Here is a 26,149-nt window from a genome sequence, read left to right as displayed (position 1 = left end):
GCCTTTATCTCTGCAGTTGGCACATTAGGTTACAATGGAGCTCAGGTCAGCAGGGAATCAAAGGTCAAGTTAGGCACCCTCTGTGTATGCTCTAATCCTTCATGGACCCTTTCAAGCTGTTCCACTGATTAATTGTTCTGACTGTCAGGAAATTTCTCCTTAGGCTACCTATACAGCCCGCATGCAGACTAAGCTGTCTTCAGTTCTCATTTTAGAGTTGAAGGGGACAAACCAAATAAGTGCTACTGAAGTTCTCCTTAGCTGGGTTATTCCTCGTCTGAGCAACCTTGAGATGGAGAAGTCCTGTTTTCTATCTTAGAATCAGACGATTTCCCAACCTGTTTAGAGGAAGAGAAGAGGAAAGCCAAGCTAATGCGGGTCCAGGTTTCAAAAAGGCTTGATGCATTTTTCAAAAGAAAAAAAATTAGTCTAATACCATTTGCAGTTCCTCAGCATTTTCTTCCACGTTCCTGGTTAGAGACACGTTACAATAGTTTGCTTTGCAAAATTGCCAACTCATGCGCTGTGAACTACGGAGCATGCAAAAATAAACAAAGTACAGTAAAATAAAATAGTTCTCAGTGTGCGCAAATTTCTCCTTAGTTCTAGGTTGAATCTCTCTTTGATAGGTTCCCACCCATTACTCGGGTGCTTTGCGGAATAAATTGACCCTTTCATCTCTGATAATGGAAGATGCCAATATTTCTTTTTTATTCATTTTATTCACATTAAAATCATCCCTAGTCTTTCTTCGTTAGACTAGACATATGCAGCTCCAGCAACCGTTCTTCATATGTTTTATTAGTTTCCAATCACGTAATCATTTTGCTGGTTTTCTCGGCACGCTTTCTAAAGCCACAGCATCTTTTTTGCATTAAGCTGACTAATCTTTCATACGTACACAAACAGACACTTTTTGTTATCCTCTTCTGCACCATGGTGATTTTTAGAAAACATTTCCAGTTTAGTTTCTAATTTCGTTCTCTCCTTTCGTGAGTTTCCTATTTTTGAAATGGTGGGTAGTATTTGATCTTGCTGTGTGCTTGTTTGTTTTGTGACTGCGCTAAAAGAGACTTCTTTATATTCTCGGCTTTCCTGGCTCGGCATTTCTCAGAACTCAGTGTAAGCTGAAACTGCCGGGAAAAGCTTATTCATTTTGGGAACTGGCACCACCACTATGTGGCATGCTCCAAATATCTTGATATCCAATATTTAACACTCTATTTCTTAAAAAGACTTGCAATTTTTTAAAAAAAGCCAAATCAAATTGTAGGAAGTTAGCATCCACCTCTCTCCTAGAAAATGAAATATTTTAAGAAATATTAAAGGGCAGGATATTTCCCCCTAAAAGGGAGGAAGAAATTCATTCCCTTATCTTTGTCAATGGACCATTAAGGCCTGGGCCAGAGGAACATATTTTTAGGCAGAAACAGACTCACTCTTAATAGCCGCCACCTTTGTCAATGGGTCATTAAGGCCTGAGCCAGTCTATTCTACATAACGAAGATCTACAGGCAGAGCCATAATAGGAATCCCAAAGTCCTTTCATTACATCACCACCCAGCAATTCTCAACCAAACTTGGATTCAAAGCACAGCCTACAGAGTTGCCTGTCAGGCCAGGCATTTAGATTTGGGATTCCACAGTTTATGCCAACATGTCTGTCTTATTAAATTGGAACTTTAAGGATAGCTCTGCCTTGGACTCTGATTTAATTCTGCATGATATTTGGAATGCTGACATTGCACCTGCATGGCCCCATGGGAGTATGACAACCAATCAGAGTGCATTTCTTGCACAGGAGTAGGATCCCCCGGGGTGGGGCCCAACAGAGGGCATAAAACCCAGGGACTCTCAGCGAGCAAGTCCTCCTCCTCCTCCTCCTCCTCCTCCTCCTCCTCCTCCTCCTCCTCCTCCTCCTCCTCTTCTTCTTCTTCTTCTTCTTCTTCTTCTTCTTCTTCTTCTTCTTCTTCTTCTTCAACATCTTCAAGGCATGTGATCACCTTTTTCCCCAGGACTCCACCATTAAAACCATCTTTCCAATTGGCCCCCATGTTTCCAGTGTCTTTTCCCCCACTTGGAACTGAACTCAGAAGGATATTTCTTCCAACAAAATAAACTACTGCTCAGAGGGAGAAAACAAACATCTTTGATCAGTATTCAAGTAAAAGCTAAAAGATGAAAAAGCATAAATCAAAATAAGGTTGTTTCTTCCTGAATTGAGCCAAGACAGTTTATTTTCATTCCAAATATTTATCCAACGGCGTTGTTGGCAAGTCTCTATCCATTAAACTTGGATCTAGGGATAGCCGATAATTAATTTAGAATGGGCACTAAACAGGCATATTATTATTATTATTATTATTATTATTATTATTATTATTATTATTATGTTAATCTTTGGTGAGATACGCAGCCTTTGGGGCTGGTTGGTAGCTCAACAGCTCGAGTCCTAACCAAGGACCTAGGAACTGTTAAGGTAACGTCGGAAGATATAAGCTGTCCCAAGTAGGGTGGTTTTGTAGAATCAGAATGTTCAAGGCTGATAAATTTAAAATTTCCAAATAGCGAGGTAGCCCTTTAGGTATTGCTCCAAGGGCTCCAATTACAATCGGGACAACACACAATTTTCCCCCCCACAGTCGCTCAACTTCAATTTGCAAATCCTAGTACTTTGTGATTTTTTCTTGCTGCTTATCTTCAATTCGTGCATCTCCAGGTATTGCAATGTCAATGAACCATACTTTTTTCTTTTCACCTATTGTTATGTCAGGTGTGTTGTGGGCCAAGTGCCTGTCAGTCTGGATTCTGAAGTCCCAGAAGATCTTGACTTTCTCATTCTCTAAAACCTTCTCAACCTGATGGTCCCAGTGGTTTTTGCTGTAGTCAAATCCAAACTTTTGGCACAATTTCCAGTGAATGATCTTAGCAATGCAGTCATGGCATTGTAGGTAGTCAGTTTGTGAAATTTTGCTGCACCCACTGATCAAGTGGTCGACTGTCTTGTCTTTCTCATTACAAAGGCAACATTTGCTATTGGTGGTAACGTTGAATTTTTGCTTCATGCAGTTTGTGGCTAAGGCTTGTTCTTGAGCTGCCAAAATAAAGCCTTCTGTTTCTTTTTTCAGTGCTCCTGATCTTAACCAGTTCCAAGTTAGCTTTTGGTCAGCTTTGCCTTCAATACTTTTCAAGTTTTTCCAATTTTCAGCTCGCTTCTCAATTACTTTTTTCTTATAGTCAGCTTTTGACTTAGTTGTCTTTAAAAGGCCTCCTTTATTTGCTTCCTTAATCATTGGTTCTTCACTTTTCTGGATGTAATCATTCAAGCTGTGGTGTTGTTGTTGTTGTTGTTGTTGTTGTTGTTAAACCAGAACTTCAGTCATCCAAAATTCTGTGTAATGGAATGAAGTCCTGTTACTTGTCCCAGCCTCTGCCAACCTAGCAGTTCAAAAGTGTGTCAAAATGCAAGTAGAAAAATAGGCACCACCTTTGGTGGGAAAGTAACAGCGTTCTATGCACCTTCAGCATTTAAGTCATGCCAGCCACATGACCACGGAGACATTGAGAATGATTAGCACATATGTGCGAGGGGAACCTTTACCTTTGCTTTACTGGATTTGATTGAGGCTACTTCTTAGTGTGCAGCAGGGTAATTTGAATTCAATTTTCAGAAGTCTAAGCAGGATGGACCAAGGTGAATTTACTCTGCTCAAGTCCTCAGTGTGATGTAGACTTTGGCATGTTTTTCAGCTCTTTGGAGCTTTGAAAAAGGAGGAGTTATAATGATAGTTAATGGCTGCTCTCTGTAAATCGAGGCGAAAAAGAATGTAGGCCGGAGAGTTTTGGTTTCTGTGATTTACAGATCTGTCTCTACAACAAATGATCCAATTGGCCAGACAGATTTGTTTATTCGTCCTACTCAGGTATCTGTTTCCGAAATCTGTTTCACCTCCTTATGCATTTGGGTGTGGATGCAAAGTAGAGGTGGGTTCCTACCAGTTCGGACCTATTCGGTAGAACCGGTTCATCAAATCTACCGAACCGGTTAGAAGAGGTTCCACTAGTGGACCCGGAAAGCAGGCCACACCTACAGAAGAGGTTCCATAATTTTTTGAAATCCTTGGATATAATTATTCTACAGTATCATGCTCATATTTATAAAACTCAGTGCCTCTGTGAAAGGTAAGGATGACTACTGTGTTTGTGGTGCAATCAGAACATTCCGTGTGTTGAAGTTGCTTTAATGCAAACCAAAGATGCCTTTTAAAAAACAAGTTTACATCATATTCTGATGCATGCCAGTGCTGTGTGTGAGGTAATTTAAGGTGGTTCTGACAAGTGTTGTCGGCATATCTTCATATCCGGGCACATGGCCGGCAAGCCACTCGCACAAAGGAGACCACACCCACAGAGTAGGTTCGTACAATTTTTGAAACCCACCACTTATGCAAAGCCACCTAGAACATAAAGCAAGGCTCCATCAGAAATCGATTTAAAGTCACTTGCATCATTTGCCAAAACTCGAGCAGCATCTTGGAAGGTACTTTAATTTGCTGTGATCATTATCCTATCACAAGAAGATAGACATGGTAATCAGAGTTGGAAGGGACCTTGTAGGTCATCTAGTCTAACCATCCTGCCCACGCAGAAGCCCCTACACCTTTTCTGACCAATGGCAGTCCAGTATCTTCTTGAAAGCCTCTAGTGATGAAGCTCCCACAATGTCTGAAGGCAACTTCTGTTTCATTGGTTGGTTTTTTTCTCACTGTCAGAAAATTTCTCCTTATTTCTAGGTTGAATCTCTCCTTGGTGGTCAGTTTCCATCCATTATTCCTTGTCTGTCCTTTAGGTGCCTTGGAAAATAGCTTGACCCCCTCCTCTCTGTGGCAGCCCCTCGAATATTGGAGCACTGCTACCATGTCTCCCCTGGTCCTTCTCTTCACTAAACTAGCCATGCCCAATAATCTAACCTCATTTCTTCCAGAGCATGAAAAATAAAGTTTCTGAATTGTGCTCAGATATGCTGTTCTGCACACACACACTCTCTCTCACACACACACACTCACACACACCAGTGGTTAGGTGGGTTTATTAATTGGCCCAGAATTTCCCTTCACCAAAGCCCCAGAAATGAGCCAAAAGCAGACCAATGCTAGTCCATACAGCAATGGCCAATGAGCCCACGAGGAAAAATTAAATCCACAAGAAGGTTTAAGAGGCACAGTCGAAGTCAAGGCACGGTGTAAATCCAAAGCAAGGCAGTATCATGACCAGAAAACACACAGCTAGGAAACAGATGCATTGTTCCCAGCATCGCCTTTATCTGTCGGCTGTGCTAAATAGCCGGGGCGGGGTGGGGGCAAGGGGGGCAAGGCTGCCTCCTCGTGAGTAATCAGGCTGACATACTTTAGAATAGAATAGAGCTGGAAGGGGACGCAGTGACTCAGTGGCTAAGACTCTGAACTTGTGGATCAGAATGGTTGGCAGTTTTGCAGTCCGAATCCCTAGCGCCGCATAACCGAGTGAGCTGATTAACTCTCATGGAACAATGAGGGTGTTACCACAGGTTACTCAATGAATCAGGTTGCTCAATTAATCAAGTTGTATTGCTGCCCCCTCCTTGTTGACATAATGCCCCATTGTTTTGCAGCGTAGCGTGCAGAAAAATGCAAGGTGCAAAATGCAGACCTTTTTCCTCTACTTGAGAGACCGCCTGCTGCCAATTACCTCCTCTAGACCGATTAGATCCCACAGATTAGGCCTCCTCCGAATTCCATCCGCCGGCCAGTGTCGACTGGCGACTATTCGGAGGAGAGCCTTCTCTGTGGCCGCTCCGACCCTCTGGAACGAACTCCCCGTGGAGATTCGAACCCTCACCACCCCCCAGGCCTTCCGCAAAGCCCTTAAAACCTGGCTATTCCGACAGGCCTGGGGCTAAAAAGCTTCTACCCCCTTCTCGAATGGTATGACTCTTGTGTGTTTTAAATTATGTATTGCTGCGCGTTGTTTTAATTTTTGTCTGTATCCCCCTCCCTTAGTTGAGTTGTGAGCCGCCCTGAGTCCCCTTCGGGGAAAAGGGCGGCATATAAATAAAATTCAACATAAACATTCAACATTCTAAGCTTTGTTGTTAAATGCCTGTCAATGCCCAGAAGTTTCATTTTCCATCTCTCACCTCTCTGTTTGAATTATGTTTTGAAACGTTGGTTCTGTTATTAGCTGGGTAACTTTCCCCGCAACTTAGAAGAATGCTGTAGTGCAGTTTCCATCAATCCCTTGTCAGTACATTTCTTTTTTTCTAACCCTAACGAAAACAAAGGGCTCAGTGGCTAAGACGCTGAGCTTGTTGATCAGAAGTGTCGGCGGTTCAAATCCCTAGTGCCGTGTAGTGGAGTGAGTTCCCATTATTTGTCTCAGCTTCTGCCACCCTAGCAGTTCGAAAGCAAGTAAAAATGCAAGTAGAAAAATAGGAACCACTTTTGGTGGGAAGATAACACTGTTCTGTGTCCTTTTGGCGTTTAGTCATGCCGGCCACATGATCATGGAGACATCTTTGCACAGCGCTGGCTCTTCGGCTTTGAAATGGAGATGAGCACCGCCCCCTAGAGTTGGGAATGACTAGCACATATGTGGCGAGGGGAACCTTTACCTTTTTAACAAAAACAAAAGGGTGGTCTATGGATGGCTTTTAAGCCCAACTGAGAGCTTTGCATTCTTTTTTCAAAAATTGAAAGTATCTTAGCCATTTCACATGCTTTGTGAGTTTGAAACCATGGTTTCTACAAAATAAATAAACATGTATTCCCTTTTCATTGTGATTACAGATGATCCTCGATTTAAAACCATTTGTTTAGCGACTGTTTGAAGTTACAATGGCACTGAAAAAAGTGACCTATAATCGGTCCTTGTACTTAAGACTGTCACAGAATCTCACGATCCAGTAATCAGAATTGAGGGCATACATTTTCAATGTTTGCAACATCCTGGGATCATGTGACCTTCCTAGCCAGCTTCCAACAAGCAGTGTCAATGGGGAAAACTGAATTTGCCTAACAGCTGCGTGATTTACTTAACGTCATAAAATCAGGTGTGACTCACTTAACAAACACGGGTCCAATTCTGGTCATAAACCGAGGATTACCCATACCTGCTCACTTTTTAGTGCTGGGAAGCAGTGGCTAAATAATTCCAGCTCAGATGGAAACGTTTTTGATCAAAGGAGAAATAATTATCATTTTAGATGAAGCTATAAGCAATGTCCTAGTATTTTAGAATATTTTCAGTATTTTGTCTTTTTTTTTTTTTTTTTTTTTGGCTTTGATTTTGAGTGTTTATTCTAATTCACATTGTATCTTTTTGGTATGGGGTCAAATTTTGGGATGATCCTAAATAGACGCCGGATGGCAAGGTCTCTTTTTCGGTGTGACTGCGAGAAGCCTCCCAGCGGCCACCTCTTTGCCAGCCGCTTCCCGCCAGCAGCGACTGTTTGGAAGCTGCCGAAAGCTACCGGAGGTCGCTGAAAAAACTGCTGCCGTTGCCACCCTGTTCTTCGCATCGGCCATGCACAGGCATCCCATTGCCTGCTGTGGCAGAGGGACCTGGCCGGGCAACTCCAAGCAGAGCATTGCAGCAGGCAATGGGATGCGCACGTGAGCTGGCATGAAGAACAGGGCAGCAATGGCAGTGGCTTTTTCTGGTACCTCTGGTAGTTTTCAGTAGCCTCCAGCCATCTGCTGGGAAGCAGCTGGCAAAGAGGTGGCGGTAGGGAGGCTTCTTGGAGTCATACTGAAAAAGAAAGCTTGCCTTCCAAAGTCCGGATCAGCCACTGTGGGAGGAAGGTAAGCCGAAGAAAGATCCAGTCATGGGAGAGGAAGCCGGGTTAGGTTGGGGCCTCTGAAGGAGGGGAAACAGGGCAACTGGTGAAGAGAGAGCAGGCGGCAAGCGGGTGACCACAGGGGCAAGGCCGGAGCCAGGGAATGGTGCATTCCCTGATGTGGCTGAGGCGGGCGGTGGCTCTGGGGAATGGCACGTCCCTGGGGCCCCGGGTGAATGGGTGGCATGCTTACTTACATTTGGTAGCTGAGCTGAGCGGGCGAGGCTTGGGGGCAACTGGCGAGGCGAATAGCTGGGCCACCTGGTGAAGTAAAGGCAACATATATAGGGCTGGGATGGATGGGGTGAGCGTTGAGCAGGCGGACAGGGTGAGCGAGTGGTAACCAGGTAGGCAGAGCAAGCGAGCGGTGACCAGGCAGCCAGGCGGGGGTGGTAGGCAAAGTCAACTTTGTCGCTACCAATTTGGCGAACCAGGCCAAATTTCCCCTAACGGTTCGCCTGAACTGGTGTGAACCGGCTGAATACCACCTCTGGGCCACTTGGAGGTTTATTTTTGTCCTCAGGGTCAGCTGAGTAGTGCAAATGGGTGTGGAGCCTTCTAGGAACTGCTGAAAAGATTGTGTTGTAGACTGGAAATAGATGATATCATATCCCTCCCCCTCTGGGGAGAGAGGGCTGTTCAGTTTTGATATAAATGGCCTCTTTCACCTTTTTTTCAAACCAATTATCCTTTCTGTGGAAAATGTGGACATTCTTCAAAAGAATGGCCTTTGTCTTTTAAATGCAAATGGACTACTAGTGAATCTAGTCCTGATGGGTTTGTTCCATTGTGCCATTTGTTGATGAAGTGGTTGTTTTGTTTCCCCAATGTACAGATCTGCACATGGCCTATTTCATTGTACTGCTTATATGTAAACTGAGCAAATGATTATGTACTAGGACTGCAGAATCCCTCTCACGTGTTACTACTATTGAGTCAACTACCACCTATTCTATACCTGTGCATTTGGTTTTCCTTGCCTAAGTGTAAAACTTTACTTTTCTCCATGTTGAATTTCACTTTGTTAGATGTTAGGTATTAAACACAGAAATGATTTTTATATTAATATAATCAATCATATCACTTTGAAAGAATAATTGAAACCAAATCACTGTTCACTAATGAGCAAAAGCAATTGGTATGACAGGATTCATTAATCAAGATGAAAAATTGCTAGGAATTTTTGGGGGAAAAAAATCTATCCTTATTTGTCACCATTGTGACAAGGTCTTGTATTTCAAAATCTCTTATAAACAAAAACTCAAACTTAAGATGTGGCACACCCATTTCTTCTGGTCAATTGTGCATCAACATAAATGAATAAAAAAAGTGATGACAGAAGTTTGAATGGAAAGTGAAAATCTCTTTCTTTTTCTTTTCTGATATTTACTGGTCCCAAAAGAGGTGAGGAATTAGCCAGAAAAGAAACAGCTGCTTTTGCCAAAAAAAAAAAGAAAGGAAAAAAAGTGAGGGCTTTTCCATCATCTGAATAGAGAACATTTCCCACTTCCTTCCTTTAAAAAAAACAAACTCATTCTTCTAAGCTGAACAGGAATATATATGTGTGTGTGTGTGTGTGTGTGTGTGTGTGTGTACATTAGTCCTCGATTTACGACCACAATGGAGTAAGGCAGTTGTGAAATGCTGTGTGCCTTATTTTATGATCTGTCTTGCCTCCATTGTTAAGCGAATCATTGCAGTTGTTAAGTGAATCATGCGGTCATTAAGCAAATCTCGTTTCCCCCAATGACTTTGTCGGAAGCCAGCTGGGAAATGGTGATCACATGACTCCGGGATGCTGCAACCATCATGAATACATACCCGTTGCCAAGCACCCAAATTTTGATCACATGATTGGGAGGATGCTGCAATGCTCGTAAATGTGAAAACTGGTCGTGTCACCTTTTTTCAATACTATTGTATCTTTGAACAGTCATTAAACAAGTGGATGTAAGACAAGGACCATCCCAGCGGTGGGTTCCTACCGGCTCGGATTGGTTTGACTGAACCAGTAGTGGTTTGGTGGCTTGGGTTGCTAGAACCTGCCATACCCCTGTACCAGTTCTCCCGGCGGCACCGTAGGCTACACCATCTTGTTTTTTTGCTTCTGTGCCTGCACAGAGCAATTTTTATTGCACTGCTCATATGCACAGTGAACCGGCTTTAGCGACTGCCAAAACCCACCCGTGGGGGCCCCTTTGTGCCATATTCCGTAAAGTAGTTTTCATGGCTTCCCCTTCTGCTCAAAATCGTCTTATGGGAAGGGATCTAAAAAGTGAGGATCTTACTGGACTGGGCAACCCTTGAAGAGTATTCGGCGACTTCAGCTTGTCCAGAATGCAGCCGCGCAAGCGATCGTGGGTGCACCTCGGTTCACCCACGTAACACCTATCCTCCGCGAGCTGCACTGGCTGCCTATTGGTCTCCGGATATGCTTCAAGGTGCTAGTCGTCACTTATAAAGCCCTTCATGGTATTGGACCTGGGTACTTGAGAGACCGCCTGCTGCCAATTACCTCCACCAGACCGATTAAATCGCACAGACTAGGCCTCCTCCGAATTCCATCTGCCGGCCAGTGTCGACTGGCGACTTACCTGGAGGAGAGCCTTCTCTGTTGCTGCTCCGACCCTCTGGAACGAACTCCCCGTGGAGATTCGCACCCTCACCACCCTCCAGGCCTTCCGCATAGCCCTTAAAACCTGGCTGTTCCGACAGGCCTGGGGCTAAAGAATCATTGCCCCTATCTTGAATGGTATGATTGTTGCGCTTTTAAATTATGTATTGTTTTGTGTTGTTGTCAACGGTCTGTATCTCCCTTCCTTTGCTTGAGTTGTGAGCCGCCCTGAGTCCCTTCAGGGAAAAGGGCGGCATACAAATGAAATAAAACTCTAAACTCTAAACTCTAAACAACCATAATAAATTTAATAAATGATGAGGAAAATATTAGAATGTGCAGCAATGAACAGTTTAACACTGGCGATTAAAGAGAAAGAACAAACAGATTGTTACATTACATGGGAATCATTTTATTGATGGCTAGAGAATAAATATAAGAATTAGAAGTAAAAATAGTTGGGTAAAATATAGAAAATGTATCAATAGAGTTAATATGATTAATACAGTTAAATAAATCAAGAAGGGGATTGTTATAGTATTAGACATTTAAGGTATTGGTAATAAGCTGGGAATAGATTAAATAATGAATATGATTATAAATTTTAATTGCTGTTGCACAAAGTATTTGTACTCGGAATGGCACACTGTTTAATGGAAGATGGATTGTATATATTAAAATAAAACAAAAACTTTAGAAAAAATAAATTTAAGAAATCACCACAAGGAAGAGGAGGGAAAGATGGCAGTCCCAACCATGTGATCAGACAGCAATACTTAGACTTATATAGCGCTTCACAGTGCTTTTACAGTCCTCTCTAAGTGGTTTACAGAGTCATCCCATTGCCCCCAGCAATCAGGGTCCTCACTTTATTGACCTCGGAAGGTTGGAAGGCTGAGTCAACCTTGAGCCGGTCAGAATCAAACTGCTGAACTGATGGCAGTCAGCAGAAGCAGCCTGCAATACTGCATTCTAACCACTGCACCACCACGGCTCTTATGGTTGTGACAGCCATCTTGCCTTTTTTGACATGTGGATCCCATGCTATTTGCCTTCTTTATGTATGAGATACTGGTGTACTTGTGAAGATTTGAGGCAATTTGTTTTGCAACTGAATAATTGAAATCTTTTTTTTAACCATTTCTTTTTTATTTTTTATTTTCAAAACAAACATGACACATAAAATCTTTTTTCTTTACATACTGTAGAAAGTGTTTCAGTTGGTTACAAAAGGTTTTCGTGCATCTCTTCCACCGTCATCAAGTATAGATCATATTAACTCTAATATCTTATCTCAAATGTTTATACATGTTACCATAATCATACCTCCAGTTTTTTTTGACTATCATTGTTTAGACGTGCTTCATCATAAAATATACCAAAATTTAATACATAACCACATACTGGCATTTCATTTACTATTTCTAAAATCCTCCAATAATACTGTGTCCTTATGTCCTATTCTAGCTAAACATCCATAATATTTAGTAACAAAATTTTCCAATTCTCCTTTTCAAAGCACTGTTTACAATTTACATGATTGACATCTTCTTTAAGATCAGTGTATTGGGTATTTTGGCTGGAGTGGGGTGTAAGAGCTGGTGGGATACAGTGGTTCCTTGTGAGATGCTTTATTTCTGCCTGACCATGGTAGAAATGGGTGTTGAATTATATCTGGGACATATTATTAAGGTCTTAGTGTAAAACGAAGGAGACTATTGGCTCTAGAACAGAGGTCTCCAAATTCAGCAACTTTAAGACTGGATTTCAACTCCCATTTGCTCCTTGAAAAAAAGGCAGTATTTACATTTGGCACATGAAAACTCAATCCTTTCTACTCTCATGCTTGTTAAAAAAATAACTGGTCCCATAGGTAGTTCTTGAACATCCTCAATCTAATGTAGAGTTTTCCCTCTCTTTGGATGTTAAACAGAGAATACTTTGCACAAACCATGGCATGGAGTAGGGTTTCTCAACCGTGGCAACCTGAAAAAAGTGTGAACTTCAACTCCCAGAATTCCCCAGCCAGTATTTGCATTTGCTGGCTGGGGAATTCTGGGAGTTGAAGTCACGTACGTATATGCTGGGTGGGGAATTCTGAAAGATGGCTGGGAAATTCTAGGAGTTGAAGTAACATATATGGTGGCAGAGGAATTTTGGAGATGGCCGGGGAATACTGGAAGTTGAAGTCACACATATGCTGGCTGGGGAATTCTGGGAGATGGCTGGGGAATTCTGGGAGTTGAAGTCTACATTAAAAGTTACCAAGGTTGAGGAACCCTGAGACAGAGCCTTAAAATCCATAATCTGAGGGCAAAGACAAGCCAAAGAGCAAATAAACCTGATGATTTAATGTATGATGGAATGATTAGATTGTTGGATTAGAATCGGGTGGGATTGAAAATTTTTAGCAAACTGTCCTCTGCCTGTTTGCTGGGTGGGCATGGCCATGAGGGCCTCTGGCACCACAGCAGGGGGGAGGGTTGCCCTCCCCAGGGTCCAGAGGATTTTCTTGAGCCTCCGGGAAGAGGAAAATGGCCTCCCACAGCCTCCGGAGGCCAGAAACAAGCCTATTTCCGAACTTCCGGAATTTCCTAGAGGCCTATTTCTTGCCCTCCCCAAGCTTCGGAGGCTTTTCTTGAGCCTCTTGGAGGCTGAAAACGGCCTCCTACAGGGTCCGGAGACCCTGCAGAGGTCAGAAACATACCTGTTTCCCGACTTCCAGAACTTCCTGGAGGCCTGTTTTACACCCTCCCAGAGCCTCCACGCGAGCCCTGCGCTTACCTGTCATGATGAACAGGCTCTGTGGAGACTCCTGGGATGGGTGGAGTGGAGTGGGCAGGGCCAGCCAGTCCTTCCAACTACTGGTTTGGCGAACCAGATGTAAAATTAGCATTTGGTTCCCCTGAAGCGGTCCGAACCAGCTGAATCTCACCCCTGATTCGAATTACATCCATCCTTAATTATCAAAAAACAGCCTAGCCTACCCCACAAAGTTGCTGTAGGGATAAAACAAAGGGAGATCTACATGAATCTCATAACTCAAAACCAATCAGTGCATCTTGGCTGAAAGAGGACTCTGAAAGAGCATTGATCAGTTTTGAGGGCTGCTGGGAGCTGTAGTTTAACACTATCAGAATGAGGCCTTTGTTCAGGGGAGGGTTCCTGCCAGTTCTAACCTTTTCTGTAGAAGAGGTTCCACAAATCTACAGTGCCGTTTAGAACCAGTTCCAGCTCCCTCCCCTCGCCCGTCCACACATCATCAAGACTTCTCCACACGAGAAGTCCACAAGTCTTAAAGCTGTCAAGTTTGAACACTCCTGGTTTTTTTTTTCTAAAGGGTTAGGGGTGCAAGGATCTTGTAACTTGACAGCTTTAAGACTTGCACACTTCAATGCCAGAGTTCCTGAGCCAACATGACTGGAGGAGGAATTCTGGGAGTTGAAGTCCACAAGTCTTAAAGCTGTCAAGTTTGAACATCCTTGTTTTTTTTTTTCTAAAGGGTTAGGGGTGACTTGACAGCTTTAAGACTTGCGTGCTTCAAATGCCAGAGATTCTGAGCCAACATTTTGGTTGCTAAGCAAGAGCGTTGTTAAGTGAGTTTCACCACATTTTACAAGTTGGCCACGCCCAGTCACATGATTGCCAAGCCACTTTCACTCGGTCACATGGCTGGCAAGCCACTCCCACCAGGTCACATGGCCATCAAGCCACTCCCACAAAGCAGGCCACACCCACAGAAGAGGTTCTAAAAATTTTGAAACCCACTACTGCCTCTGTTATACAGTAGTTCAGACAGTCTTCCCCAATCAGTCTTAAAGACACATCCACACCTTAAAGAAGAGCCGGGCCTTTCTTATTAAGCATTAAGAATCCTAAAAGCCTCCCTCCATCATTAAACTATGAAAAAGCAGCCAAAATAGGGTTTCTGCTTTGTAAAATACAAAAATCTATTGAGTCCCCCCCTGCCCTTTTCATATGTATAATAGGGTCAGCTATACATGAGATCAGCATTTCCACTGATGGCGTTTGCAGGATTTGGAGAAAAATGGATTGACTCTAGGCTGCCCCTAAATTTTGCAGGATTTCTGTTGGATCATGATTCCTCCCAGAAATTAAATGCATGAAAGCTATTGACTAAGCCTTTGAGTAGTATGTGAAAGGATTAATTATTCTGAAATGGATTTGCCAGGAGAGTCATCCAGAGAATGGAAAAGTTCTCTTCCAACTTGAGCAACTAAGTCCACGTGCTTCCTTTCCTTTGCCATCCCTTGATGAATTAACTAGTTTACAGTACAAGATAGAAAAATATCTGAGAAACTCTAAATCATAAAAACAAAAATAAAGCCCAACCGAATCAAATCTGTCAGAGACCAAATAAATCATCCCCTCAGATTCCTGGGAAATGTAACCACAGCTGCCTATGTGCAAATCTGCACCACTGCTATTTCCTCTATTTTTCCAACATCACATTCTCAAGGAGCAGGATTCTGATTCATGGGGTAAACAGGAGAGGTGCCAGATAAATAGCAATCGCAAACGGAAAAGATTTGAGAAAATAGGATTTTCTTTCCGGCCAACTGTACCAGGAGCGAAATTCCAATGAAATCAGATGGTATTTTAATCAGATGGTACTTTGCAATGCAGATGCTTACTTCATTTATTTTATAGATAGCTGGCATGAAATATTGTCTTCATTCTTGTTAATGCACAGGTTGGCAGCTGCTGCCCTCCAAATATTTGAAATACAAGAGGATAAAATCTTTGAGACTGTTCTTGCGAAATTATGAAATCACTTCCATGGAAATTGAAATTGATTTCACCTGAATTTTTTTATGGAGTAGCAGTTATTTAAAAGGCTTAAGAGCCACTTTGGTCTATTGGTTAAGGCACCTGGTTAGAGATGTGAGTTCTAGCCCTACCTTTGGCATGAAAGCTAGCTGGGTGATGTTGGACCTGTGTTAGCCTCACTCAACTCAACCAACCTTACAGGAAAAATAGGAGGAGGAAGGAGTATTAGTATGTTCACTGCCTTGACTTATTTATAAAAATAATAAAGGTAGATTAAAATAAAAACAAATAAGTCAATTAAAATATTACTGTTTCATGGAAATTGGTGGGAAGAGGTGGCTGGGGTATTTTATACTAACCAGTGTGATTTCCCTCCTTTTTTTTAAAAAAAATGGCTGATTTATTTACTATTTTATTTTACTTTTTTTTTTTTTTTTGCATGCTCCATAGTTTACAGCGCATGAATTGATTGTGCAGTTTTGTAGAGTAAACTATTGTAATGTGTCTCTAACCAGGGATGTGGAAGAAAATGCTGAGGAACTGCAAATGGTATTAGACTAAAATTTTTATTTTGAAAGATGCATCAAGCCTTTTTGAAACCTGGACCCGCATAGCTTGGCTTTTCTTGTCTCTTCCTCTAAACAGATTGAGAAACCGCCTGATTCTAAGATAGAAAACAGGACTTCTCCATATCAAGGTAGCTCAGACGAGGAATAACCCAGTCAGGGAGAATTTCAGCCACGTTTGTTTGATTTGTCCCCTTCAACTCTTAAATGAGAACTGAAGACAGCTTAGTTTGCATGCGGGCTGTAGGTTAAGAAGCAATGGGTGGAAACTAATCAAGGAGGGAAGCAACTTAGAATTAAGAAGAAATTTCCTGACAGTCAGAACACTTAATCAGTGGAATAACTTTCCTCCAGAAGTTGTGAATACTCCAACATTGGAAGTTTTTAAGAAGATGTTGGATAACCATTTGTCTGAAATGGTAGAGGGCTTCCTGCATGAGTAGAGGGTTGGACTAGAAGACCTCCAAGGTCCCTTCCAACTCTGTTATCCTGTTATTCTGCAGTCCTTAACATACAGCCACAGTTGAGCCCAACATTTCTGTTACTAAGCGAGACAGTTGTTTAGTGAATTTTGCCCCATTTTATGACTTTTCTTGCCACGGTTGTTAAGTGAATCACTACAACTGTTAAGTCATTAACACGATTGTTAAATGAATTGGGCCTCCCTGTGGATTTTGCTTGTCAGAAGGTGATCACACATAATGCCAGGCCATTGCAACCATCACAAATAAGTCTATTGCCAATTGTCTGAATTTTGATCACATATCCTGGGGACTCTGCAATGGTGTAAGTGTGAAAAACCACCATAGATTATTTTTTCAGTGTAATTACAATTTCGAATGGTCACTGAATGAACTGTTTAGTTGAGGATTACTTGTATAGAAGTTGGAGAGTACTTGTACAGAAGAAAATTCACAACTGCTTCTTAACCACTAGCTGTGGATGATATGGTACACTTACCTTCCCTACCAGTTTGCAAACATGAGTGGGCACCGCATCTGCACATATGCACTGCCTTCTGCGCATGTGAAGTGTTCGCGCATGATGTTGGGGCTGGTGGACGCAGCCTCCCATTGCTGCCGCTACCGGTTCACCTGAAGCGGAAAGAACCGGCTGAATACCACCTCTGATGTGGTACCTTCCAAGTACAGCTAGTCCTTAACTTACAACAGTTCATTTAGTGACCAAAGTTACAACGGCACCGAAAAATGTGACTTATGGACATTTTTCAGTTACACAACCTCTGCAGCATCCCCATCGTCATGAGATCAAAATTCCTATGCTTATCAACTGGTTCATTTTTATGACGGTTGCTGCTGTGCCCCAAGGTCACGTGATCACCTTTTCCGGCCTTCTGACCAGCAAAGTCAATGGGGAAGTCTGATTCACTTAACAACTGGGTTACCAACTTATCAACTGCAGTGATTCACTTAGCAACCGTGGTGAGAAAGATCGTAAAGCGGGGCAAAACTCAAATTAACCAATGTCTCACTTAGCAACAGATATGCCAGGCTCACTTGTGGTTGTAAGTAGAGGGCCACCTGTATTTTGGACTATACTCTTCATGGATGGAGCTGGCTGGGGGAAGTTACCTAAAGGTCTGGAGGCCATCGGGTTGTCCACCTCTTTGACCAATTCCAGACATTCGGGGTTGTGATAGGAACTTAGCACGGGAGGAAGGAAATGAGTAGTATTACACCTTTCTCGTTATGACACTTCCTTTCTTCCATGCTTCCTCTTTGCTCTCCTATATGAGAGCTTGTGCGCCTCTGTGTTCTGAGACACGTTTCCGCACCTGGTGACTGAGACTGAGGTTCAAGTCTGCCTCCAGAAAAGTGCTAAGTGACAACTGCCTCTTTTGTTTTTGCTCGCTGATTGTTTGGATCATTTTCCGCTTCGAGCTTTGGCTGGTAAGGCTTTCAAACAGTTTACTTCATTGTTTGTGTTAATGCACTCATGCTAAAACTTGCTTACATTCTGCATGCATTTCAGCCTTGGGAATGTGTAACATTTCTACATTTTAACAGTGTATTTAATACCCTTGCATAATATGAACCGTAAAATGGTTTAGTTTGAGTAATCAAAACAAATGCAGCATTTAGATCCTTACCAGTTAATTTTAGGCCAGAGTAAAACCAAGGGCATGTCTAAAAGGATGCTGTTTTTAAGACAGCTGCGAATAACCCCTTCTGCTAAGAAGGGGTTATGTGCTCAGTTCATTGTTTTTTTTAAAAAAAATTGTGTGAGAGTGCTTTAAAACAATAATGCGTGAACATAAATGAGCATACGAAGGCTTAAAGAAGTTATGAGTCACTAAAAATAACTGAGGAATTAAACATCATCTAAATAATCTGACATAATTTCTCTTGTTGTCTAAATTGTACGTGCCTTGGTCTTTCTGAGGAATTCTCTTAAATATTTGCCTGCTGTAGCCAAATAAAATAAAAGGCAAGTCAAGGTTCTTCGCGGGATTGGTATGTGATAATAAAGACAGCGTTTTATTGCTTCATGCTTAAAATACCCAGTTTCTCAAACTACTCCATCACTGGAGGTTTTCAAGAAGAGTTTAGACAGGCATGTGTCCAGAATGGTATAGGGTCTCCTATTTGGGCAAGGGGTTGGATTAGAATCCACCAGATGTTCTGGGACGCTACATATCCTTTTCATGACCTCTTTTCATTGTTACCTTTGGGGAGGAGGCTTTGTGGTATCCGAAGTAGAACATCTGTCCTAGATTCAGTCACAGTTTTGTTCCATATAGCATCAAACTTGTGAACTCTCAAATTTCCTCTTTCCGCTACGTATTCAAAGTGAACAGTGATTAATATATATATGGTGAGTGTTATGTATGTGTTGGATAGATATACACTTTCTCTTGAGAACAGGCTACAGAATTTCATTTTTAATGTGGGTCGCTGTGCTCACAGTAAAAAAAAATATTACAATAAAATTATCTTATATTACATCTTGCATCTTATAATCAGAGGTGGATTTCAAATCCTGGTGCTACCGATTTGCTCTTCTTCATTTGTGTGCTCGCGCGCACATGCAATGCTTCTGTGCATGCACAGAAGCGTCCAGGCGGGTTGGTGGAGCCTCCCAGCACCACCACTACAGGTTCAGCTGATCCAGGCGGATCCAGGAGCAACCCACCTCTGCTTATAATCGTATCTTACATCTTACATCTTATTTTATATCTTATCTTATCTCATCTCTCATCTATCTTATCTCCCTTCCAACCCTATTACTCTATGTTCTGTGTTCTGTATTTAATTTGGCAAGCTGATAACACTGTGATTAATAAATGAAATATCTCCGGGGCTGCTGGCATCTGTTGAAACCAGGGAACTTTTTCAGATGTCGCTGATCCATAAATGCTCCTCACCAGAACATTATTACTTTTATGGAGTTGTCTAGGGTGTTTTTCTAGATGGGACTGTCTCCCTCCGTATACTCCCCCCTTCCAGTTGGATGATGAGTTCCCGTTAAGCAAAGAAATGAGATTGGTGTCTAGACTAAGAGGCATGTTTTCACTTGTGATGATGAACAGTTCAAAATAGAGGCTAGACGATCCATGATCTGTTATTTTAGAGATATTTCTTTACCAGATTCCTTCATGCCTTCAACACTGACAGAACTTCTAATGTAGGGAATGGAACAATTCGCTGCAGCCAACTCACTGTGCCATTTCACCATGGCCATATCGCCATGGCCAATTCGACTTGGCCATTTTGGTGCAGCCAACTAGCCAGGAGACAGCTGGCCGTGGCCAACTTGCCACAGGACAACTCATCACAGAAAATTCCAGGGGGGGGGGGATAACTCAACAAAACAAATGCTATCTATCCGCCACTGTTTCTCTGACATAATTTCCATTTTTGTGAATGGAAATAATGTCAAAGAAACAGTGGCGGATAACATCGATTGCATTGAGTTATCCTGTGTGGAATTTCCTGTGGCAGGTTGTCCCACAGCAAGTTGGCCATGGCAAGTTGTCCCGTGGTGAGATGACTGTGGTGAAATGGCCACGGCAAGTTGGCCATGGCGAATGTCCTTGACCAGAGTCCCCTTTGGACTGTCAACTCTTTCTGAGTTGACAGTCCAAAGTGGGGGAGAGGAAAGAGGGATTGGTTATCTGGGAGGGGTAGGCACATGTGCATGTATGTACACACACGAGACTCGTTGCTCATGTGAGTGGGTACGTGAGTGCCTGCAATGATGCTCGGTGAGTGGGGCCACGAGCACCCACCCAATGCTTGTGGCAACACTTTCGTGAATGAACTCTGAGCACCACACAAGTGGGGCTTTATGTGTCTGCAATACTCATGGTGGCATACACGCAAAAGGGGGTGTGAGTGCCCATGCGACTGGGGTGGTGAGTGCCTGTGACACTCGTGATGGTGATGTGAGTGGGGTCGCATGTGCATGTGCATGCACCAGCCAGCTACTCACATGGCCTGGTGCCCAATAGGCCATGGCCCAGTATTGGTTTGCAGGTTGGGGACCTCTGTCCTAGACCCTCCAATGTACTGCCTCTTTTGGAAAAGGTTCTTAAAAATTCAATGAAATATTCAGAGATGTATTTACCTTGAAAATAGCCCCGGTGAAGTACATGCCATAATTAATCATCAGGACTTGTTCTGAGGAGATGTCTTATCAGCGGTTCTTAACCTTTTCTTCATCACAGACCAGCTTAAAATACCTTTTATGGCCACAGAGAATGGCCACAGACCCCCAAGATTTAACTCAAGATTTAAATCATAACATTTCTTCATTGACCCCCTGTGATGATATCGCCCGGAGGGGGGGCAGTGGTCCGTGAACCGCAGGTTCGGAATCAATGTCTTATGACATTTCCTGTTATGTCATGAAATGTTTTATATGTTTTGCCAAATTTCAGTTCCACAGTAGCCTTCTGTCGTGGATTTTGGATACATTTTGTAAGTTGGCCCATCTGAGGTACCTTGGTTTAAAAATTGTTGCCCTACGATTAGGGGTGGGATTCAAAAATTTTAGCAACTAGTTCTCTGCCTGGTTGGTGGGTAGGTCTGACCATAGTGGGCATGGCCTACTTGGCCTCCTGCACCATGGCGGGGTGGGGGGGTTGTTTTCACCCTCCCCAGGTTCTGGAGGCTTTCCTCAACCTCCAAGAGAGTGAAAACGGCATCTCCGGAGGTCCTCTAGAGGCCAAAAACAGACCCGTTTACAGACTTTTGGGAAGCCCATTTTTGCCTTCCTCAGGCTCCTGAGGCTTTCCTCGACCTCCAAGAGAGTGAAAACGGCATCTCCGGAGGTCCTCTAGAGGCCAAAAACAGACCGTTTACAGACTTTTGGGAAGCCCATTTTTGCCTTCCCCAGGCTCCTGAGGCTTTCCTCGACCTCCAAGAGATTGAAAACGGCGTCTCCTGGGCTCCGGAGGCCAGAAAAAGGTCTGGAAACAGTTTTTTGCTCTCCCAGTCTCCGTGCAGGTCCTGCACTTACCTGGCATCCAAAAGGGGGCCGTATGGAGACTCATGGGAGGGAAGGGGCTGGAGAATGGGGCCAGCCAGTCCTTGAAATTACCAGTTCAGCGAACCAGATGTAAAATTAGCACCCAATTTGCCTGAACCAATCAGAACTGGCTGAATCTCACCCCTGCCTACAATGCACTGTTTCACCCTGCTAATGCTTACACAGAGACAAACAGGGGAGTAAAAAGTCTTATTTGTAAGCCTCCCAGAATCACTGAGAGTGAGTAGGCGTCCATATAAATCTTCTACATAAAAACAAAAACAAAAAAAACCCAATCAATCATAAGTAAGGAACACCTTGTTTTTGTATTTATTTGTCTGTTGGCAAAGAAATAGTTGGTCCTGATGTTTCAATTAACTCAGAGCATCCAAAAAGACAGGGAGGTTCCACTTGGCAATATAGTCTAAAGTTTGGCTGAACTACTTGCATTCCTGCCTGCTAAAGCGATCCTTCCATACTACGTTCAGTCCAAAGATCTCCCTCTCTCTCTCTGGACATCTTGGATCGTGATTCACCAGAAAGCAGCCGGACTCTGAGGTTAGAGATGCACCACCCATGTCGATCTGAATATCAGAAATATCAGTGGTTTATTTAGTCTTTGTTTTCCCATTTTTTGCGCTTCTTAAAAGTGGAATGTCAATGGACTGGTTTTGATGGAGGGAAATCTGTATTTGTATTTTGTTTACTTGTCTGAATTTGCTTCCCCACCCCCCGCCCCAGGCTCTTAGCTAGCATCTTCTCTCAGTTGATTACATCTGAAAGGTAGTGCATTGGAGAAGACAGGTATATTTTTAAAAGATCTGACTTCCCTTCTCGCTGACCATGGTGCCTGGGGGATTCTGGGAGTTGAAGTCCACACATCTTAAATTGGCTGCCAATTGAGGAAACACTGCTGTAGCATCTCGGGTTGTGGTCCAAAGTTCAAAACAGAGGAAGCCAGCAATTACCACCCTGTTTCATCTGTCAGCTTCCTTTTATTCATAATGTACATTTTTCGACATCCAGAGCAAAATAAGATATTGTGGAGATGTTTTTGCAACACATCCAACTAGGAGGAAAAATGTGTTCTTTGAACTGATGACAGGGTGATAAGAGATACAAATTAAAGAAAAAGAGACAGAACACAGGCAAATTAATCTAAACTTTAAAGTTGTCGTCTTTGGTCTTTTGAAACTAAGATATCATTAGTCCTTGATTTTCAGTCAAAACTGAGCCCAAAATGTGTATTGTTAAGCAAGGCAGTTATGAGTTTTGCCCCATTTTATGATCTTTCTGCCACAGTTGTTAAGTGAATCTGCAGTTGTTAAATGAATTATGCAGTCATTAAGTGAATCTGGTTTTCCCTCATTAACTTTGCTTGTCAAAAGCTGGTTGGGAAGATAGTGATGACGGCTATCTTAAATACATGCCAGTTGCCAAGCTCCCAAATTTTGATCATGTGACTGTGGGGATGTTGCAACGATTGTAAGTGTGAAAATTGGTCATATCCTTTTCCCCCCCAGGACCATTGTTAACTACAAACAATCACTAAATGAATGGTTGTGAGTCAAGTAATGCCTGTATAGGTAAAACTAACAACCCAGAACAATAGCTGAGTTCAAATGTATTGTAGAGTTATTGTCATTGTGGTGCGGTCTATTATTTCTCTGGGTTGTGTCTCAAGCACAACGTCACGTAGTCCTTGATGTAATCTGTGGCATTATAGTAAGCTTCCTGGCTTAAATAATGCCATGGATTTCAGCAATAATTAGAGAAGCACACACACACACACCCTGCAATTAGGGTTGATTCGTGGATTTCTTGGTTCTCTCTTAGCTTGTTGGCTTTTTTGCAGACGTTTCCTTACCCAAACTAGGTAATATCATCAGTGCTGGTAAGGAGTGGGGTTTACTCCCAGTTTATATTCTAGTGGTTTGCCCTAGAATGGTCTTAGAGGTTCTTTGGTTGGGCTGTTTACTGTTGGCTTGTTCGGCCAACAGTTTCTTGATTGGGGTATTGTTTACTTGATTGTTGGTCTAATGTTAATCATGGTGTTAATCTATGCTCATCTGGGTGTTGATTGCTGATGGAGAGGTGCTGAGATCTCTTTGTTCCCCCCTTTGACTTATTATTTCTTTTGCAGTGTCTATAGCAGAGGTGGGTTCCTGCATAGGTAGTAACTCAGCCTGCTACACCCCCGAACCGGTTCTATTGATGGCACCGCCATTTTGATTTTTGTTTCTCGGCATGGACAGAACAATTTTCATTGCAAAAATGTAATTCCCCCCTCCCTTTTCTAACATTGTGCGTTTGCGCAAACCTTTTTGCGCAATGAAGCATCAGTGATGCCGGCAGCAACCCACCCCTGGTCTATAGGTATTATACATGGCTGTGTATTGATAGCTAGTGCCAGGCTTCTAGAAATTCCCTAGTGTTTTGGAACTTGGTTTGGTCTAGGATGGTCACAGTTTCCCAATTGAAACTATGGTGAAGAGCTGATTCAAACCCATTTTCTCTCCTTGCCTACATCCAGAAGTTCCAAAACAATTTAGAAAAATACTCAACATTTGAGTATTTGAGAACTTGGAGAAGTAGGGGAGCTGTTGTCCTTCTGGTAGACAGCAGTGATGCCAACAATCTCTAGGAGCAATCGCATGAAAGGCAGTGATGATCCGTGACTGTTGGTTCACTGCCTTTCTATTTGGAAAAGGCCACTTGGAAAGTCAGTGCATTTCCTAGAAATTGTGGGAAAGAACAGATGCATTCCAGCGGTTTGTTTTTTTACTCCTTCCCTCCCCCTTCTGGAGTATTGTCTCAGGGTCCTTCCTTTTTCCCCATATGTGACACATGTGGTTTTACGGTTGCTCTTGAGTTTATAATCTCCGCCTAGGGAAATCTACTATTTCTGCTTTTGTTGGTTTGCCTACTTCCACTCATTCCGATTTCTCGCAGTCCTGGTTTAAGTGTGCTCTTTGGTTCTCCCTTTCCAGCACAGATGAGGTTGACTAGCAAAAACCAGACCTACTTGGTCATGGGAGGCTGTGGTTTCCTGGGAAAACATCTGGTCGAAATGCTTCTGGAACAAGAACCCAACCTTGCCGAAATACGGGTCTTTGACTTGCATCTGGATCAAAGTATGCGCAGCTTGGACAGAGGTGAGTCAGTCCCTTTTTTCTATGCACAAGGAAAGCGCACGTACCTGGTCATTGGTACGTGCTCACTTGGATTAAATCATCATTATATCCAGAGGGTGGTATTCTACCGGTTCGAACCAGTTTCCCAAACCGGTTTCCCCGAACCAGTTTCCCCGGCTCTACGGCATCCCATTTAGGCCCATTTTTAGCAAAAAGTGCCTGTGCATAGGTGGGCACATGCTCACATTCATGAACCGGTAGGGAAGGTAAGTAAATACCACCCCTGATTACATCTCTGAGTTGTCCCCCTTTCTCTGAAGAGTTGTTCATTTGCATCTCCAAGCCAAAGAGATCAGAGAAACTCTGTTTCTGAGTTTGGGACCGAAGCTCCACTTATTATTTCTCCATGTTCTTTGTTCATAGCAATTTATTCCTTTGTTTGTTCAGATGCTAAGACATGTCCGGCTCTTTGTGACCCCACGCACGCCAGGCCTCCCTGCCCTCCACTGTCTTCATGTTCATTGCATCAATGATACTATTTAACTAGCTCATCCCTTCTCTTCTCCCTTTGCCTTCCATCTTTCCCAACAGCAGGGTCTTTTCCAGTGAGTTTTCCCTCTTCTCGTTTGGTGGCCAAAGTATTTGAACTTCAATATCTGTCCTTCCAAGGGACAGCCAGGGTTGATTTCCTTCAGAATTGACTGATTTGATCTCCTTTCAGTCCAAGGGACTCTCAAGAGTCTTCCTCAACACCATTTGTCTATATCCTGCCCTTATTATTTTTACAAATAACTCAAGGAGGCAAACATATCTAACATACCTTCCTCCTCCTATGTTCCCCACAATAATAACCTTGTGGACAGGGGGGGGGGCAATCACTTACCTTCCCTACTGTTTTGCAAATGTGGGCTTGTGTGCTCTCTTTGCTCGCAAGCACTACATCCATGCATGTGTTCTGCTTTCCGTGCATGCACTTTGCCTAAAAAAGGGCCTAAATGGGATACTGTAGAACCGGGGCGTATGGGTGGGGCCACCTGGAATTTCCGCTACTGGTTCATGCGAACCGGTCTGAACTGGTAGAATATCAACACCGCTTGTGAGGTGAGTTGGGCTGAGAGAGTGATTGGCCCAATCATCCACGACTGAGGTGGGACTTTAACTTATGATCTCCTGAGTTCTAGCCTGGTGCCTTAACCACTACACCAACTGGCTCTCTTAACAATTATAGGAGGCACTTTTCCATGAAACAAAACAATAATTTTGTCCAAGTGGCCTTCTGCTGACCGCTGTCCAATACAAAAGGGTCTCTGTGTTCCATTATCTTTGGCGTGGGTGTGATAATACCATTGGGGTGACAGCCTCAAAGGGAAGGCAATTTTTTTAACAAAAATATTTTGTATTGTGATTTATTTAGACTCTTCATTTCTAATGATTCTAGGAAGCAAATGAAATTTGTGGGCTCATAAGACATTTTAAGCAAAATCCGGATCTTTGGAAAACTCTGTACCCCAAATTGCTGGTTTAATATTACTTGCCATTGCTAGGCAGTGAGGAGAATGTGTTTTAAGTCATTCTCTCTTCTTTCCAAGTTATTACTTGTTAGCATTATTAGTTTTATATTTATACCATTTGTTCCACGGAAAGAGCCCAGGGCAGAATATGAAAGGAAAAACAACTTTAA

The 26,149-nt window shown here is 42.9% G+C and overlaps 1 protein-coding gene across 3 annotated transcripts in view; it reads left to right on the top strand.

The window, feature by feature from the left end:
* The window catches only part of HSD3B7 (hydroxy-delta-5-steroid dehydrogenase, 3 beta- and steroid delta-isomerase 7), an 83,290-nt gene that overhangs the window by 28,305 nt on the left and 28,836 nt on the right, over nt 1-26,149 (top strand). For all 3 annotated transcript variants that reach the window (XM_032235220.1, XM_032235219.1, XM_032235218.1), the window contains one exon: nt 24,325-24,489. In XM_032235220.1, coding sequence (XP_032091111.1) covers nt 24,330-24,489 — 160 coding nt within the window. In that variant the 5' untranslated portion in view covers nt 24,325-24,329. The remainder of the gene's footprint in view (nt 1-24,324; nt 24,490-26,149) is intronic.

This window comes from Thamnophis elegans, chromosome Z, assembly GCF_009769535.1.
Source record: "Thamnophis elegans isolate rThaEle1 chromosome Z, rThaEle1.pri, whole genome shotgun sequence".
NCBI lineage: Eukaryota > Metazoa > Chordata > Lepidosauria > Squamata > Colubridae > Thamnophis > Thamnophis elegans.
This window is presented reverse-complemented; position numbering and strand designations above follow the sequence as displayed.